Genomic DNA, 16,400 nt, shown 5'->3' with positions numbered 1-16,400 from the left:
TGTCAAAATTAAAATATTTCAATGTCCTATATTTTTTTATCGAAGTACATGGATTGATATTTTCCTACCTATTATTTAATATATATATATTTAACTTCTGAAATTTCATACTCATCACTTTATCCATGAAGGAATCATCCAATTCTTCAGGATAATAATTTGATTCAAATAAAACTCAACAACTAATGAAAATTATTATTAGACCTGCAGAGGTACCATTGGCAGGGCCCGGCCCGATCTTTTTAAAAAAAATTTTTTTTGGCCCAGTTCAAGTTTTATATTTTCAGGCACAGGCTGGATTTTTTCTTAAAATTTATCTGCCCGGCCTGGATTTTTAAAAATATATTACATTTATTTTTATGTAGCTAATAATGGCGATTTAAGATATTCGGTTTTGAAATGTGTAGCCCGGCCTGGGTATTTTTTAAAAAAAATTTTAGGCTTGGCTGGGGCATATTTAAAAAAATTAAGGTTGCAGGTCTCTGGGTTTTTTTCATGTAATAAAACTCTTGTTGTGGTTTGTTTATTATTACATCTTTACATTGTTTCAATGTGAGACTTGCCTCAGAATGCTTACAAATATCTCCACATTTTCCTTTGAACAGAAATAATCTTCAATAAATTTCAGGTGTTTGCTATTAATCATAGCTGCACCAGAACCTATTTATAAAAATGTTTCATAAAATTTGTATATTATATGAATACTTAATTTTATTAGATATGGCATAGTATTTGTTGAACTTAAATTTCATAGCTACAATTTTTTCTTTATTTGTTCATAATTAAGATCATACATCCTCCCTATTTCTTCACACTTTATCTTACTTGTTGCCGTGTCTCTAAATTTTAAGTCTAACGATATTTTCTGAATTTATATAAGATCATATACGTTTGTCATTTTTCTCGTAAAGATTACAAAATTTTACTTTTCGGTTTTTCTAATATAGCTCAAAATGAACTCGCCAGCATCAATATACCTACCAATTTTTTGAAACGGATTGGCCCATGTTTAGGTATTACCCAACTATTCATAACATAAAACAAAATTTGCATATTCGAGATAGACATTGCAGTCTTTAAATTGCTTATTAATTATTTTTTTAATTCCAGAGCCATTTTTATCAGTAACCTGCAGAGGTACCAATTGCACGGCCCGGTTATATTTTCAGGTCTGGCTCGACCCGTATATTTAAAAAAAATTTTTGGTCAGGTAGTATAAATGTTTCTACTGCCATTGTTTTAAAAAAAATTAAAATACTTCTATTATTTTACTGATCGTTTTTCAGCAAATATGTGTAATAACTTTCCAAATGATCTTATCTCCCCATTTGTCGTAAAAGAATGAGTTTGAATCACCACAGTTTCAATTCGACTGCTCGATGGTAATTCCTCTATTTACGGTTCCTCTTGTAATTTAATATAATCTTTTATATAAGTATCTCTCATTTTGCGCTCTCTCCCTGGCAACATGCGTAATTGTTTGAATTTGGGACAGAACAAAAGAAAGATAAAATGATACTTATCTATAATAAATTTTTCCCTTAAAAAGTATTTTATATTTTGAATAATAAGTGAATGATTGTAATATATTTTAGGATACACAATTTTTATGGATAATAATGGAGATTTAAAATGTTCGGCCAGGTCCGGGTATATTTTTATAAAAATTTTTGATAATTATTATAAAGAATATTTAAACTAGAATTTTTTTGAGCCTAAGTTTCTAACTCTTTGACAGATATTTATTGATTAGGCTCTGATAATTCCTCATCAGAATATGTATCTTATAAAATATTAATAAATTTTTATTTATTATAATTATCAAATCAAAATAATTATTTATCTTCAAGGGGCACCGATATTTTCACCATTAGACGATTCGCATCATCGTGTCTGATTACTTCTATATGTTCGTAACGGTGCGAAATGTGTAAAAATATGTTGGTGAACCTAATAAAATAGATATTTTGTAATAATTTATTAATGGTAATTTCGCTCATAAGAGCAAGTATTAAATTTTTTAATACGTACTACAACTTTCGTGATACCATAACATCAATACAAATAATTATTTAATTTATGAGAAAATATAACTTTTTAAAATTAATTACGCTTCTTATAACAGCCCCACTACCCTTTTTAGAAACATTTCACATGGACGACCTTAGAATGGGCCCGTCAAAACCCGTTACTATAATCTCCAGGAATTGCTTGGATTCGATCAGCAGTTCTACCTATGCCATAGCTGGCCGCGAGACCATGCATTACGTCGTAGGTCACGATTTTTTAACCTCGGCTTCTCGCCGCGTACCTTCCCCGAGCCCACCTCCTTCCACCTGTTCTGCATTGGCGAATTCATCCGTCGCCGATCCGCGCGAAGACGTCACCACAAACGACGAAGAAAATAACGTAGTCACCCACAACGACCGCCGAAATTTGAATGCGCGAGATAATGGGGATAATTTGGATTCACGCGTCCGCCATAATTTAAATATTAGCAACAAGGGGGATAATTTGAATGACGATAGTTGCAATGTCAAACACGATAGTTGCAATGTCAAACACGAAATCGACAAGAGAAGAATCTTGGACGATGACATAAGTAAGCCTTTATTTTTTTTATTATGAAAGCATTCATTTAGTACTACATTTTTATTTTAAAAGTGAAATGAAGCATTATGCCTTTTTACCTTGTAATTTATAAACTGAAATACCATTTTGAACTCGAAGCCTTTCATTTTAAATTTATAGAGTATTTAAGAATTTACAAATAAGGTAAGCTTTTATAAATTGTTTGACTTTTCCATTCGCAGTTAGAATTTTTGATTAAGATTTTTATATAAACATTATTTTTTTATGGCACTTAAATTTTTTAAAAATATTTTTATAACTATATGCGTATGCTCGCCATTGTTGCATACATCACGCTCGGAAGATAAATAGCTCTTACATTAAAATATTATTTAAATGTGCTTAAAATTAAAAGAATTTATTATGTCAAGACTTGATATCGGCGGGTTGGGTTAGAATTTAAGGAATTTGTGCTAGTGCCCGATAGTGTTGTTAAACGGCTCGTTTTGAGTCTATTTTTATAAACAGCTAACTCAATATTTTAGCCAAAAAAATATTGCCTAAGCTTCGAGATTTCGATAATATATGTCTAGACCTTTGTTCCTTCTATGAGCAAAATCTTCAGGCTTGCATAACATTTTTCTGGCTAAAATATTGTGTTAGCCGTTTTTAAAAATCGGCTCAAAACGAGCCGTTTAACAACACTAGTGCCCGATATTTCAATAGTAAATTTTTTATTTTTAATTATGCTATTTACCGACCGAGTATGTTTTGTTATAATTAGCGATGTAACATAAGGGAAATCAGGATTTTAATCATATTTTATAAAAAAAATAATTTCCTCTTGATTCATATACCATAATGGTATTTAGTTTGTATGTACTTTCATTTTCGACAATATAATAATAACTCAGGATAATGAGTAGGAATAAAGGTTAAAGAGATAGGAATAGGATAGAGTATAGGCAAACTTCCTCTTCTAATTTTAATTCAACTAATAATATAAATTTCTGAAAAAATAATTTAATGAAATATTGATAATTTCGCAATAGCCATTATGTTAAATTGTCCATCTTCCATAATGCAGCGTGTATTTGGAAGAAATTATTTCAATATTTAAAATTCTCTCAAGATATTTACTCAGTAAAAATTTGTTAAACAGTGAAAATGAAAGGATATAAAATATAGTAATCGATGGATAAGATGAAAAAAAATTTGATTTTTATTAATGATGTGTGCGAATATAAGAGTGGGATGTATTATAAATTTTATAATAACAATCCTAAGTCCCATTTTCTATAAATTAATTGAAACAACCAATATGCTTACTGGAGTAGTGAATTTATTAAAGTAATTAAAGAAATAGGAAGCACAAAAATTAATACCATAATAAATAGTGCAAGTAATGTAGAAAACCTGGAGACACTTGTGAGAAATAAATATTCAATTATTGAATGCATTGGGTCAATATCATGGACTTAATTTGCTTTTAAAGGATCTAGCAAATAATATATTTTAAATTTACTAGCAAAAGCCCAAATTATTATAAAATGTGTAAAATTCAACATTCTTTTACAGATTTAAGGAAAAACAACTACTTAAAAGATAAAAATAGAATTGTTTCCTTAAAGTCATCTAACCCACCCAACTATTTAAACATTAAGTTTTGATAATTAATAGTCTTATATAAAAAAAAATATTTTGTGGCAATACTCAATAATCTTGATAAGGACGTTTTTTAAATGTTGAACAGCTATACAATTTTATAAAATAATTTCTACACAAATAGACTTAGTGGAAGCGAACAAATAAAATTTATCTCACGTTCCTCAACTATTTATTCATATCAGATATTTTACGGAACGAAATTATAGAGATCGAACATTTTATAAAATAAAACCGGTAATTTTTTGTTGTTGCAGGGACATACATTATTACCCTGCTCATATACTTGACCCAAAATATACGGATTTAATTTTAAAGACAATAAAGTTGATAAAGGATAAGATGTTATAAACCGATTTTCTGAATACCTAGATTAGATGTTGCGACTGCGAGACAAATAACAAATTGCTCGATTTAGAAATCTGGAATCGTTTTCATTTTCAACGAAGATAACAAATTAAATAATTGAAATTATCTCATACAATATATTAATAGTCTATATATTTTTAATAAAACATGAAAAAAAAATCAATATTGACCTGTAATTATTTTTTTATAGGAAATTTCCCGTTTTTTACTCAAATTTCTATCAATAATAGTTTTCCGGGAAATTTACGTCCCTAGTTACCTTTCCAATTCTTCACCCAATTTTCGATCAACTATTTTTTAAAAAAAAACAATTTTAAATTATGTTTAATTATTTGTAATCTCTCGTAAGGCTTCCTCTGCGATTACCTCATCAAGAAAATGTCAATATCCGGGTTACTAAACGAATCTCGACATTCAGGAAGTTTAGCTGTGCGACCCAATTCTGTCCAAAAGGTTTCATATTTTTTTCTCCCGTTTCTCCAATATTTATTAATTCACTTGTATTGTAAAGTCAGTACATACGCAACTTAATATGATGGTGCAATCACTGATATATACACTTTAATTCAGTTTTTATAGAAGATAGATTTTTGATCAAATTTTTCCTAAAAATGCCAAATTCTTTTTTGTTTTGACAATTTTTCTAATAAATTGGGGCAATACAAACCACCAAATATATTAATTTTATAATGATGATCTGAACCATATAATCATTTTCTAAAAATTAGGGGTTATAATTTAATAATTGTATACAATAACAATGTTTAAAAGAATTATATCGCAAGTGACATGTATTTTTAATTGACCGATTTTTGTAAATCTTCCGAGATAATCTTTTAAGAATTTTAAAATATTTAATTTCAAATTTCCATTAACTACGTTAATTTATCATTTTGAAACCAATTTTTCCCCAAATTTGGGTTTTCTGGCCTAGGCGAATACTTGAAATGGTATTTTATATAAATTACTTGACAGTGTAATGATAATAATCATTAGTGATCACGATGTATATTGCCATATTATTTGTGTTCTAAAAAACTAATAATACCTTAATAAAGTTATATTATTTATACTATTCATTGTGTAATTTATTTTAGGTGGGATCCGATCACCCCGACGACGAAAATTCAACCAACTTATTAAGTCTAATACGACTCGTGCAACGTCAAGTCGACAGGTGTCACTTGATGGGAGACTTCCACAATGCGACAATATGGCGACACGTTTTGGATATATTTGGGAATAATTACGGACAAAGGTTTTGAATTTTTTTTAAAATAATTTTATTGCTTTTGAAATCGTATCTTTTACGGATACCCCCCACCCTCCTAAGCCAATGATGCATATGTATTTTTTATTCCAAGTCCTCCTTATTTTTCTATATAATCCTTTTTAATTTTCACCCTTATCTTAAAATTTTTTAACATGTTAAAAAAAATTAAATATTTAAAAAAAAGAATAGATTATATGACAATAAAGAAAATTATTCATAATGCATTTATATGGTAATCATCAGCTATTTTTGATATAATATTACATTCAAATTCTAATACTTAAAATCTTATAATATTCTAAATCCCTCATCTATGAAAACTTATTCAATATAAGGAATAAACAAAATATTGAAGAAGAAATAAGTACATTAAGTTAATCTCATTCATATTTTATATAAGATTTTATCTAAAATGTTATTTTTCCTTCCTTTTAAATCTTTACTAGTATATTTAAAATTATGCTTGATCCATTAATTCAGCTTCTAAAGCCTATAAAGATAATTGATTACAATCTTTTCTTTAGATATTCCCATTCGAATAATTATATGCTCTGAATCACCATTTGAATGTGGTAAATAGGAAATAATAATACCATTTTTTAAGTGTATAGAAACCAAATCAAAAAAATGTTAATAATTTGTTTTGTTTAATTTAAAATAGGAATAATAGGATGGATCGCTTGATTACTCATCTATCCACGATATTCTCTCTCAAACGGGCCTACAAAAATTATTTACGTCTATTCGCCGAAAGAAAAAATCTCGAATACTCTATTTTGGAAGACGAAAATTTAGATTTGATTAGGTATATATATATATATATATAGGTATTATATGACCATTTCAAACTTGCAAAGTTATTACAATATTGTCACGTTTTATATTCACTTTTAAAGAAAATCTCACCCCCCCCCCCAACTACTTATGGAAATAGTTCAATTCTTATGTGTTAAGCATCCAATCTACTATAGAGATGTGAAAAAAATATTTATGACAATATATATATTTTTTTAAATGTTCTCATAAAAAATTAGACGTAGTCTGACCTTTTATACTTTACGTCAAAATGTGTAATATTTAATTTATTTGAAAATTTATAAATTACATTCATTTTTATACAGGAGAAGAAATTTGTCCGAAAATTTTATGATATCTCAAGTGACTCAAAAATTTATCCGTCGACACGCCCAATCGATCGAAATATTTGCCCAGGAATTCGCGAAATTAGCCACACCCGATGAAAAAGTTTTATAAATGCATATTTTTATGTACTAAAAAATTTTAAATGAGTCCAATCCCTAACACCATTTTTTTTAAAAAATGTTTAAATGTTATAGCACTTCTGAAATTTGCTCTTATTTTAAATTTTGCATTAGTCAACTCAAATCCTTAATTTGCGAAAAATAAATAATTTGTAAACATATTTTACCAACCATTTATATTTTATTTTTTAAGTTAAAGTTATCTAAATAATTTGCACCCAATTGTAAGTAAATCACTTCAATATTTTCTTCATATTTTTCCAGTCCGATTTCATTAACGATTTTCAACTCAAATTGAGACGGCAACTCGTTCACTTCTTCCCGACCCTACGGTCCAGCCCGTCTAAGCATCGCTACTCGCCTCCCAAAAACGGACGGAGCTTTTGCACAACTCATTCTTACCCCTTAGTGACCTCTGACGATTTTGGTTTATCGCTGATGTCTGGTTATAGCGAAGACGTTTGCCGCCTAGCTAGGGATTGTTACGGGCCATTATTATACAACTCAGGTTAAATATTAAATTCTTAATTTTTTTGGTAATTACGTTTACTCCGCTTTACTCATGGAGACTATTTTTTTAGCTCAATTAATTGCTCGAAAAATTATATAGACGTAGATGAAGGTTTAATATGATAATCAACAGCTTCATTCAAAATGCAGCAACTATAAGTTAAGTTACTTTCAAAAAATGCAATCTATAGCTTAGTTTTGCGGCCCGACCCTAAGTTAAAAAAATTTGTGTCTGAGTTTGAGCACAAATTTTTTGTTCCAACCCGAACCCGATTAAAAAAATTTGCAATTTTTTACCCGAATTTCTTCCATACTATAGGTTTTCCATTTATATTTTTTTTCATCTCAAATTCTTGAGTTCTAATCTTTTCAGAAATTATTTTTAAATTTGAATCGATTCTATAAACAATTTTATAAATAATTTGAGGCTATCAAATTGAAAAGATTTTAGAAAAAAAAAATATCAAATGAAAATATTTTATAATTGTTATACCTATAAATTATTCTAGATTTTAAGTTGGCTAAATGTAGAATATAATATGTAATTTATTTAACTTGACAGGAAAGTTAATTTGGGAAATGGAAATTACGTGTATGAATAAGACATGTGATTCTGATTGAGATATTGATGAAACGAAACATAATGATTATTGAGGATATTTATAATATTTAATTTTCGGCTATAAAAAACTCTTCAATGTAGCCCTGCAGAGCTCGATGAAATTTAATAAAACATATTTAGCTACTAAATTTTATAGTATTTCTTATCTCCTATTAGGTTCCTTCAATTTTTTAGTTTACACGCAGAGATCTTCCTCCCATAAAAATCTCCCGGATCTCCCTCCCACAATTTTAAAATTTCACCCGCATTAAAATTTTTAGCATTTTAATGTTTTTAATGTATAAATAATAATTTTGAGAAACAGCATTTGATTATTTTTATACTTTTTAAATTATTTTCAAAAAACATGTCTAGTTTTCCAATTTCCTTTTCCCTAATGTTTTCTCTAATGATACCACAACATAATAACAATCAAGTGTTTGTGTTAGTAAAATTTAGGAATTAGGATAGGAATATTTTATCTGGATTAGACTATTTTCTTGAGGTTATCTTTTTTTTTACTTAATTAAATTTTCATTTTATTCATTTAAATACATAATCTATATGAAGAAACAATCATTAATTAATTCAATTGTCAAGCACAGGCATTACGTATGATATGGAATGGTGTGAGTCAGTATGACATCAACCGATTATTATCACTAATACCCGACATTGATAGAATTTTAAAATATCATGAACCACTAAAATGATAATTTTTAATTGGAAATTATAAGCTGGCCAAATATTTTGCAAGGATTTTTCGAATGAGTTGGCCAAAGAATATTTAGGCATGGTTTTACGTTTTGGAAATCTACATATGTTAATATGCACTTGCAATTAGAAGAATTTTTGTTAATACAGATTCCAAAAATTATGTTACACAGCTATGTTAATTTTTTCAGCTAAAATTTGATAATATATTTTATGGCTCTATTGTTAAAAATGTCATTTACAATTGTTTAAAAGTTGCCTTAATTAATGGGTTTTTAAATAAAGCATTTTTTGCAAAAACAATTTTAGAGTATTTATTAGTGATCTGCATCGGGCCTAATTTTTCAAGCCCGGCCCGAATTTTTTTTAAAAAAGTTATGCCGGCCCGAACCCGGAATTTTTTTAAAGAAAATTTACCGGCCAGGCCCGAACTTATTTAAATATAGAAATTAATTTGTAAAATTACTCAAAATAAAAGACATAGTTATATAGCGTCTAGTTCCACAAATAAAATAAAATATTTTTATTTTACATAAAAAATTCAATATAAAATTGATAAATTTAAATATATTTTAAAAAATTTCCAAGGCCCGACCCGGCCCGAATTTTATTTAAAAATATTACTTTTGTAGATCTCTAGTATTTATAATCAAAATTTGATTTTAATAATTCTATTTGCAAATGTATAAATGTTAGGAACAAAAATCATAAATTGATGGATTTTGTGATTTGATAATTACAATAAAATACCGCTAGATATTGATATCTTGTTTGAAGAGATTGTTATGCTCTCTAAATTTTATGATTCTTCAAAATAATCCAATATAAATGATCTAAATTCTGAGGAGAAATGGGTACAATTTTTTCATAATAACGATGCCAGTATGTATTCTCTTTACCTCATTCGAATTCCTCATCAGAGCGCATATTTAGGTTATGAGGACTGCCTATAGAAAGAGAGATCGGATTGCTCTAACAAATAGAGACCAAACTTAAGCTGCATTCATAGTGGCTTGCGCTTCGCATACGTAAGCGATGCGTAAAATACAAAATATGTTATTTGATATGATGCATTCATAATAAAGCTATGCGTTTTATCCGATTTATTTGTCGTTGCGTAAATTAAATACAAATCATTTTGTATTTTTCGCTGCGTATACAAATGGGCGCCAAAAATTCTAATGTAATTTTTTTTTCGATGTTATATATTATTTTTTTTAGAATTTGATAGATAAAGAAGCAATTATCAATTGCGTAAGGTAACATAAATGCCATTATGATAAAAGTCTTATGTATATGAAATAAGTGGATTATGGTATATCCTCCTATTGAAGGGTATGAAATTGGTTATAACACCTAATACTATATTATGTCCTGTTAATTTCCAAGGTATCAAAGACATAAAATTTTTTAATTTTTATAAAGTTTTTACAACAAATTTTATTAACTAATATAAATTAAAATATTAAATTTTTATTAAAAATATCAATATTAAATTTTTATTAAAAATATCAATTACTATATATAATTAAATGTTAAATTTTAAAATAATTAATATCTATATGAGAAAATATTACCATATCTTTTAAAAAATTATTGAGATGAAGGATAAAAAAGTAAAAAGGATGAAGAAAAATTTCATCAGGAATATGTATAATGATAGAAAAACTTCAACATTAAATGTTTCATTTTAACCTTTATATAATTTGATATTGATTCTGATGAATAAATACTATTTTATATATTATATATGCTTCTGTTCAATAAATAATATTTTGTTATTGCAATAACGTATATGTTTTTAATACATTGATACTTTATTCATAATATTTTATGCCAATATAATATATTTATTTAATATTATTGTTGCCATCATAATTTATTAATAGATAAACATTCTGAGGAAGTCTAATATTTTTTGAGACTTTTGTTGAATTCTTTAAGTTTGTAAATTTCATAAATGTGTAACAAGTCTATGTTATATGCTATTCTGATTGCAGGGATCTTTTCAAAATCTTGGAGGTTATCCACCAATTCAGTATACTGGCAAGTTCACTTTTTTGGATTGTAGATATACTCAATCACTAAACTATTTTTTATTATTCATTTATCTTTAAAACATGTAAATAAAATGTAAAAATAAAAAATGAATATATATATATATTAAAAGTGAATGTATATTTTAAAAATATCGATGGCTCTAAAAAGAACTTATAGTAAAAATGTTCCTAAAAACAGGTATAATTATGTTTAAAAATTTCTAATTATAGTTTTTGTTTAAGAAAAATTAATTCGCGTTTTTCGTTTGTAATGTTAAAAATTTTAAGTGCTAAAATTTTTTTAAAAAAATATGTTGATTCTGAGAAATTGCCATTAGTTGAAATGACTATTGGTTGAAAAATAAAGTTATTTAGTATTGAGTATTTATTAATTTTTATTTTCCCTGCTAGTAAGAAGATATCTAAAAGAAATATCATTTTTAATAATATATTATATAAAAATAATAATGGTCGCCATCTCTGGCATAAAGCGATTAATAAAATCACCCATAACGCTTTTAATAAGGCTAAAATGCCAACATCTTTGAACCTACCAACCTCTCATTGCAGGACGGCCTCAGACCCGACGGTTTAACCTGCATACCCTGGTCCAATGCGAAATCCCTTATTTGGGACGCAACCTGCGTCTCCTCTTTTCCTTCATCAATTAATTCAAACCCTCTTATTTGTGGGGAAAATAAAAAAATTAATAAATATTCAAAATTAAATAACTTTATATTTCAGCCAATAGTCATATCAACTAACGGCAATTTTTCACAGTCTACATATTTTTTCTAAAATACTTTATCACGAAAATTTTTTAACATAAACAAAAATTGCGAATCCTCATTTCTTAAACAAAAACTTCAACTAGATATTTCTAAACACAATTATACTTGTTTTTTAGGTACATATTCATTATTAGATTATGCTCCTTTTAGAGCCTTCGATATTTATAATATATATATATTATAAATTATTTAGTAAACTTGTTTTAATATTTTAGTGTATTATCATTTTTTAAATAAAAAGTATCAATTAATAAAATAGCAAACGATTTTTTTGTACTGTGAACCTTCTTCATCAGCTTTTCTTCCATATATTTTAATAAAATTAGTTTTTTTTATAAATATCTTAATAACGACGGTAAGCATTTAAGTCCAATATTTAAAACTCAAATAAAATATAATTTTTATTATAAATACAAACTATTAGAATTTTCCATATTTTTTTTTATATTTTATTAAACGTTATTCATACATTGCATAAAGTTATCTAATTTTTAATTGTAAAATTATGATAGTTTTTTTTAATAAATATGTTTTCACATTTGATCAAAGTATTTACTTTTCTCCACTACAAAAATGGAAATTACAATAAAGCTATATATAAAACATTACTTACTTTGAAAAATCCCGCAATGTTTTTAAACAATTTTCATATTTCTCCCGTAAAATAAAATTTTGACCTGCCAATGGCAACCCTGATCTCTTATATGGTTTAAAAATCATTTATTATATATAATGTTTGATTTTTAAGAATACGTTGAAGAAGTCATTATGAACCGTAACAATAACCTATAATGGAAAAGAGAGAAAAAGAAAGAACGAAATTGTTATAAATTTTAAACTAATAATCGAAGCGCAACTGAACCGATATAGTACCTGACGATTCCACACCCAGTGGTATTTCATCGTTATTTTAAACTACTATTCACCTTAAATTCTCACATTTAAAAAATAACTAATAAATTTTATATGATTTATAAAACACCCTGGCCCACGTTACAGCTGGTTCTGACAACGATTTTCAATTTAGCCACTCGTCTCAATTTAATTTTCACCATTGCCCAGTCTGCTCCTTCAGCCTCGATAAACCTGCCCACCACCGTTCATCAGCTCTATCTAGTTATAACGGAAACAACCAAAACGAGATTTCTGGTGATAGCTACGGATGGGAAGGAATTGTTTGGCCCCATGTTCGCCGTCATCTTTATTCGCGCGTTTTTCGTTCCGCCATGTTTCCAAATGGGGATGGAGACTTTACCCGCGATCAACTTTTTGCGCGACATATTGCCAAGATAACCGCATTGGGTCTGGACCCACGCCATAAGGATCTCAATATACCCGAGGTTTGTTATGTTTCTTTGACATTTATTAATGGTTTTATGGGGCCTTTCTAATTTTTAAAGTAGGGAGGTAATGTATATTAATAATTATTAGACCTATAAGAATCGAAATTTTACTCTCGGTTTGGATTTTGGGGAAATTTTATTTTCAAACCCGACACGCCCAGAGTATTTTTAATCTATTTGGTCCGGAATTTTTGATTATCGTTATTTTACTAATTGTTTCAAAATAAAGCGAAAATATAAACAGTAAACGAATTTAAAACGCGCCAGTATTTAATTTTCTAACTGATTAATTGATATAGCCTGGCTATGATTAACAAACATTTTTTTATGTTTGATTAATCAATATTCGATCCCTCGCGCAATTTATTTATTAATTCTTAACTCTTTTTTATATTAATAAGCGAAACCTGGCTTTCTACCCATGGACCGAGGCCCGGAATGCACTTAAGGCACTCAATCTGTGTTCTTGCCCCCGTGAAAAGCTTTTCCACGTAATCCGCACCTGCTTATTAGTATCGGCCGCCCTCAGTCATAGTGGATTCGCTTCCCTCTCTGCCGGAGATCACTCCGCTGCTCAAGCTGATGACCTTGTCCCGGTTCTGGTGTACGTGGTTCTTGCTGTTAATCCGCGGGCCCTGCTCTCCAACGTTCAATACGTCGAGCAATTTTATTTTAAGCGTAGTCATCACAGCCACCATGGCACGTCATCGGTGAATTCCGATGGAAGGATGCACGAATTTCCGACCGTCTCTACAGCAGACGATTTCTCTTCGTGCACGGGTGAGATTGGTTATTTGTGGACCCAGTTCCGCTCTGTAGTTGAGTTTATCAAAACCATGGAATACGCAGATGAATGAATAATTAAACACTTATCCTTTGTCCAGGCTCGATGCTCAGGCACGCACCGGAAATGGTGTTCGTTTACTTAATTATGAATAATGAATCGCTATATGTAATGTATATTGTTAAATATTTAGAAATTTATTTTTTGACTAGATTATTTAACATTTAACGCGATAGTTTTCCAGCATCTCTTGTTACATTTTTTCGATGTTTGGGCTGTCATTGTTAGAAATTTTTAGTGCTTATATTTGATGACATGAATTTATATTTTTTTAAAAAAATAATTCAATTTTTTAATAATTTTTTCAATTATATTTTACTTCTTTATTTAATGAAAACACTGATATTTCCAATTTTTTTCACCAAATACTGAATATATTATTTGTACATATAATTTTAATTTCATTAATAAATGGGTAAATGATTGAAACGAAAAATGTATGACGATAATATAACAATTAATTTAAGATTCGTTTACCCGTTTATATTTAAATAATTATTTATATTTTATTATCTTTCTTTATAAAATAATTTGAATTACATTATATATCATATTTTTTTTATATATCTTATGTCTTATTTTGCATTTATTATTTTTGTTTGTTCTTTATTTTATCATAAAATTAATATAAAAAAAGTAAGCTTATTTTTTTTTTAAATGATTCTTAAAATAAGAAGTGTTCAACCTACGATATATGTATATTAGCTAGGTCGGTTATTCAATAATTAAAAGTGCACACACATGTCAGCTCTTGACACCATTTTCTGTTCTGCACATAGACTAAAATTCAGTCTTGCAAAAAAAATTTCTTAGATTTAAATTAGTTTCTCAATTTATCAAGATTTTTTTTATGTCATTAAATCCAAATCCGGGTTAATTTGCATTGCATTGGTGAGAATTTTTTTAAAAAAGTATCCTTTTTTTGGTAAGTAGATAGTTATTGGACCCACAGGTATGCAAATGGCAAAATTTTTAGGCCTGGTCCGGTAGGAATTTAATTAATACCCGGTTCAGTTCGATTTTTTAAATATAAAGCCTACACCAAACTTTATGTTGTTGAACACCAAAATAAACAACTATTCTTGATATTGAGGTGTGGTTAAATTAAAAAAGATCTCTAATTAGGCCATTATAATATATATTTTATAAGTCATTTACCATTTTTTATTCACTAAGCAATGTGAATTTTTATAGCAATGCAAAAACTTGTATTTAGAGCAAATAATATTATACTATACGCATTATAAAATTTTTCAAAGAAAATAGGTTATAAATTATAAATATGGGGAAAATATATGACTAAATTATCTGGTATTAGGAGGATAGAGCGTCAGTCTTGCCATCTTCTACATATATATAAAAGAGATACATTCCAAGATTTATCCTCTACCCTCCCCTATTTTTTATTACCAGCACAGGAAACCTCCTTTCCCCGTGAAGTACATGAGGCAAATGCCTATTCTCCCCCGTTATAAACCTTCCGGTTCTCATTTCCAGAAAAAAAGTAATTTTAAGCGACAAGTCGAAATGAGATCAATAAAGTTTCTGATAACTTGCGCTCATAATAAAAATATTTTAACATGGCCGCTGGACTGGCCTAAAAATTATCAACTTGTTAATATCTGATTTATAGAGGTTATAAGTTTATTATGAAAATCGATAGTAGTGATGCAAAATTGCACCACTCACTACGTTGAAAAAATTGGCTTAACCTTCGTGAGCCGAAAAAATTGGCTCAATGTTGAACTTAAAATCTGTGTATTATAGCTTCAAATTGGAACTTAATAAATAATTTTATTAGATTGAATTTGAGTATTTAAAAATAAGGATGGGTATAGTGTTGCTTTTATTTTAAATTTCTATGGAAAATTCCGACCTTAAAACATAATTCGTTTTTATAAATTTGTTCTATATTTCTGTTTTGTTTTAAATTTCTATGAAAATTCTTCGCAATTTTTTTTTTAGAATTGTAAATCATTTTAAAATGAAAAGTTTCAATTACCTCTTTCTATTTTATTTCCTGTTCTTAAATTTGTTATGTTTTAAAAACAAAAATCGGAATATTAGTTTCCATATCATATTAGCGAATTTGGAATTTTAATAAATTTTAAAATGATAAAAACGATCATCATTTAAAAAAAGTGCTTACGTTGACATCTTTAAACATTGATAATTTTAAATTGATAAATAAAATTACCGTCCCCATATTACAGTTAAATGAGTGTTATTATACAATAAAGGGGGTAAAGTATAAGATTTTAATTTAAAACATTGAAATTAATTCTCGATACAAATAAAAAAAATATTCGTTTGGGATCGGCCGAGTTTTATTAAGTTCCAATCCAAGGTTTGGGCCGATTTATTTTGCTCCAAGGCTGAGCCAATATTTTCCATTAGCGTCGGCTCAGCCGTTTTGGA

At 28.0% G+C, this 16,400-nt stretch overlaps 1 protein-coding gene across 2 annotated transcripts in view; it reads left to right on the top strand.

Annotated features, from left to right (window-relative positions):
• LOC135922378 (uncharacterized) overlaps positions 1-14,411 on the top strand; it is a 106,364-nt gene extending 91,953 nt beyond the window's left edge. The window contains exons 15-22 of one of the 2 annotated variants that reach the window (XM_065456765.1): positions 2,126-2,602; positions 4,955-5,058; positions 5,703-5,863; positions 6,540-6,683; positions 7,000-7,123; positions 7,405-7,648; positions 12,795-13,135; positions 13,540-14,411. In XM_065456765.1, the coding sequence (XP_065312837.1) occupies positions 2,126-2,602; positions 4,955-5,058; positions 5,703-5,863; positions 6,540-6,683; positions 7,000-7,123; positions 7,405-7,648; positions 12,795-13,135; positions 13,540-13,995 (2,051 nt within the window). In that variant the 3' untranslated portion in view covers positions 13,996-14,411. The remainder of the gene's footprint in view (positions 1-2,125; positions 2,603-4,954; positions 5,059-5,702; positions 5,864-6,539; positions 6,684-6,999; positions 7,124-7,404; positions 7,649-12,794; positions 13,136-13,539) is intronic. The other variant, XM_065456766.1, reaches the window with a different exon arrangement.
• Positions 14,412-16,400: the final 1,989 nt, after the last annotated feature.

The sequence above is a fragment of the Gordionus sp. m RMFG-2023 genome, chromosome 1 (genome assembly GCF_954871325.1).
Source record: "Gordionus sp. m RMFG-2023 chromosome 1, tfGorSpeb1-WG-v2, whole genome shotgun sequence".
NCBI classification, from domain to species: Eukaryota; Metazoa; Nematomorpha; class Gordioida; order Chordodea; family Parachordodidae; genus Gordionus; species Gordionus sp. m RMFG-2023.
Note: the sequence above shows the minus strand (reverse complement) of the source record. Positions and strands in the feature narration are given on the sequence as shown.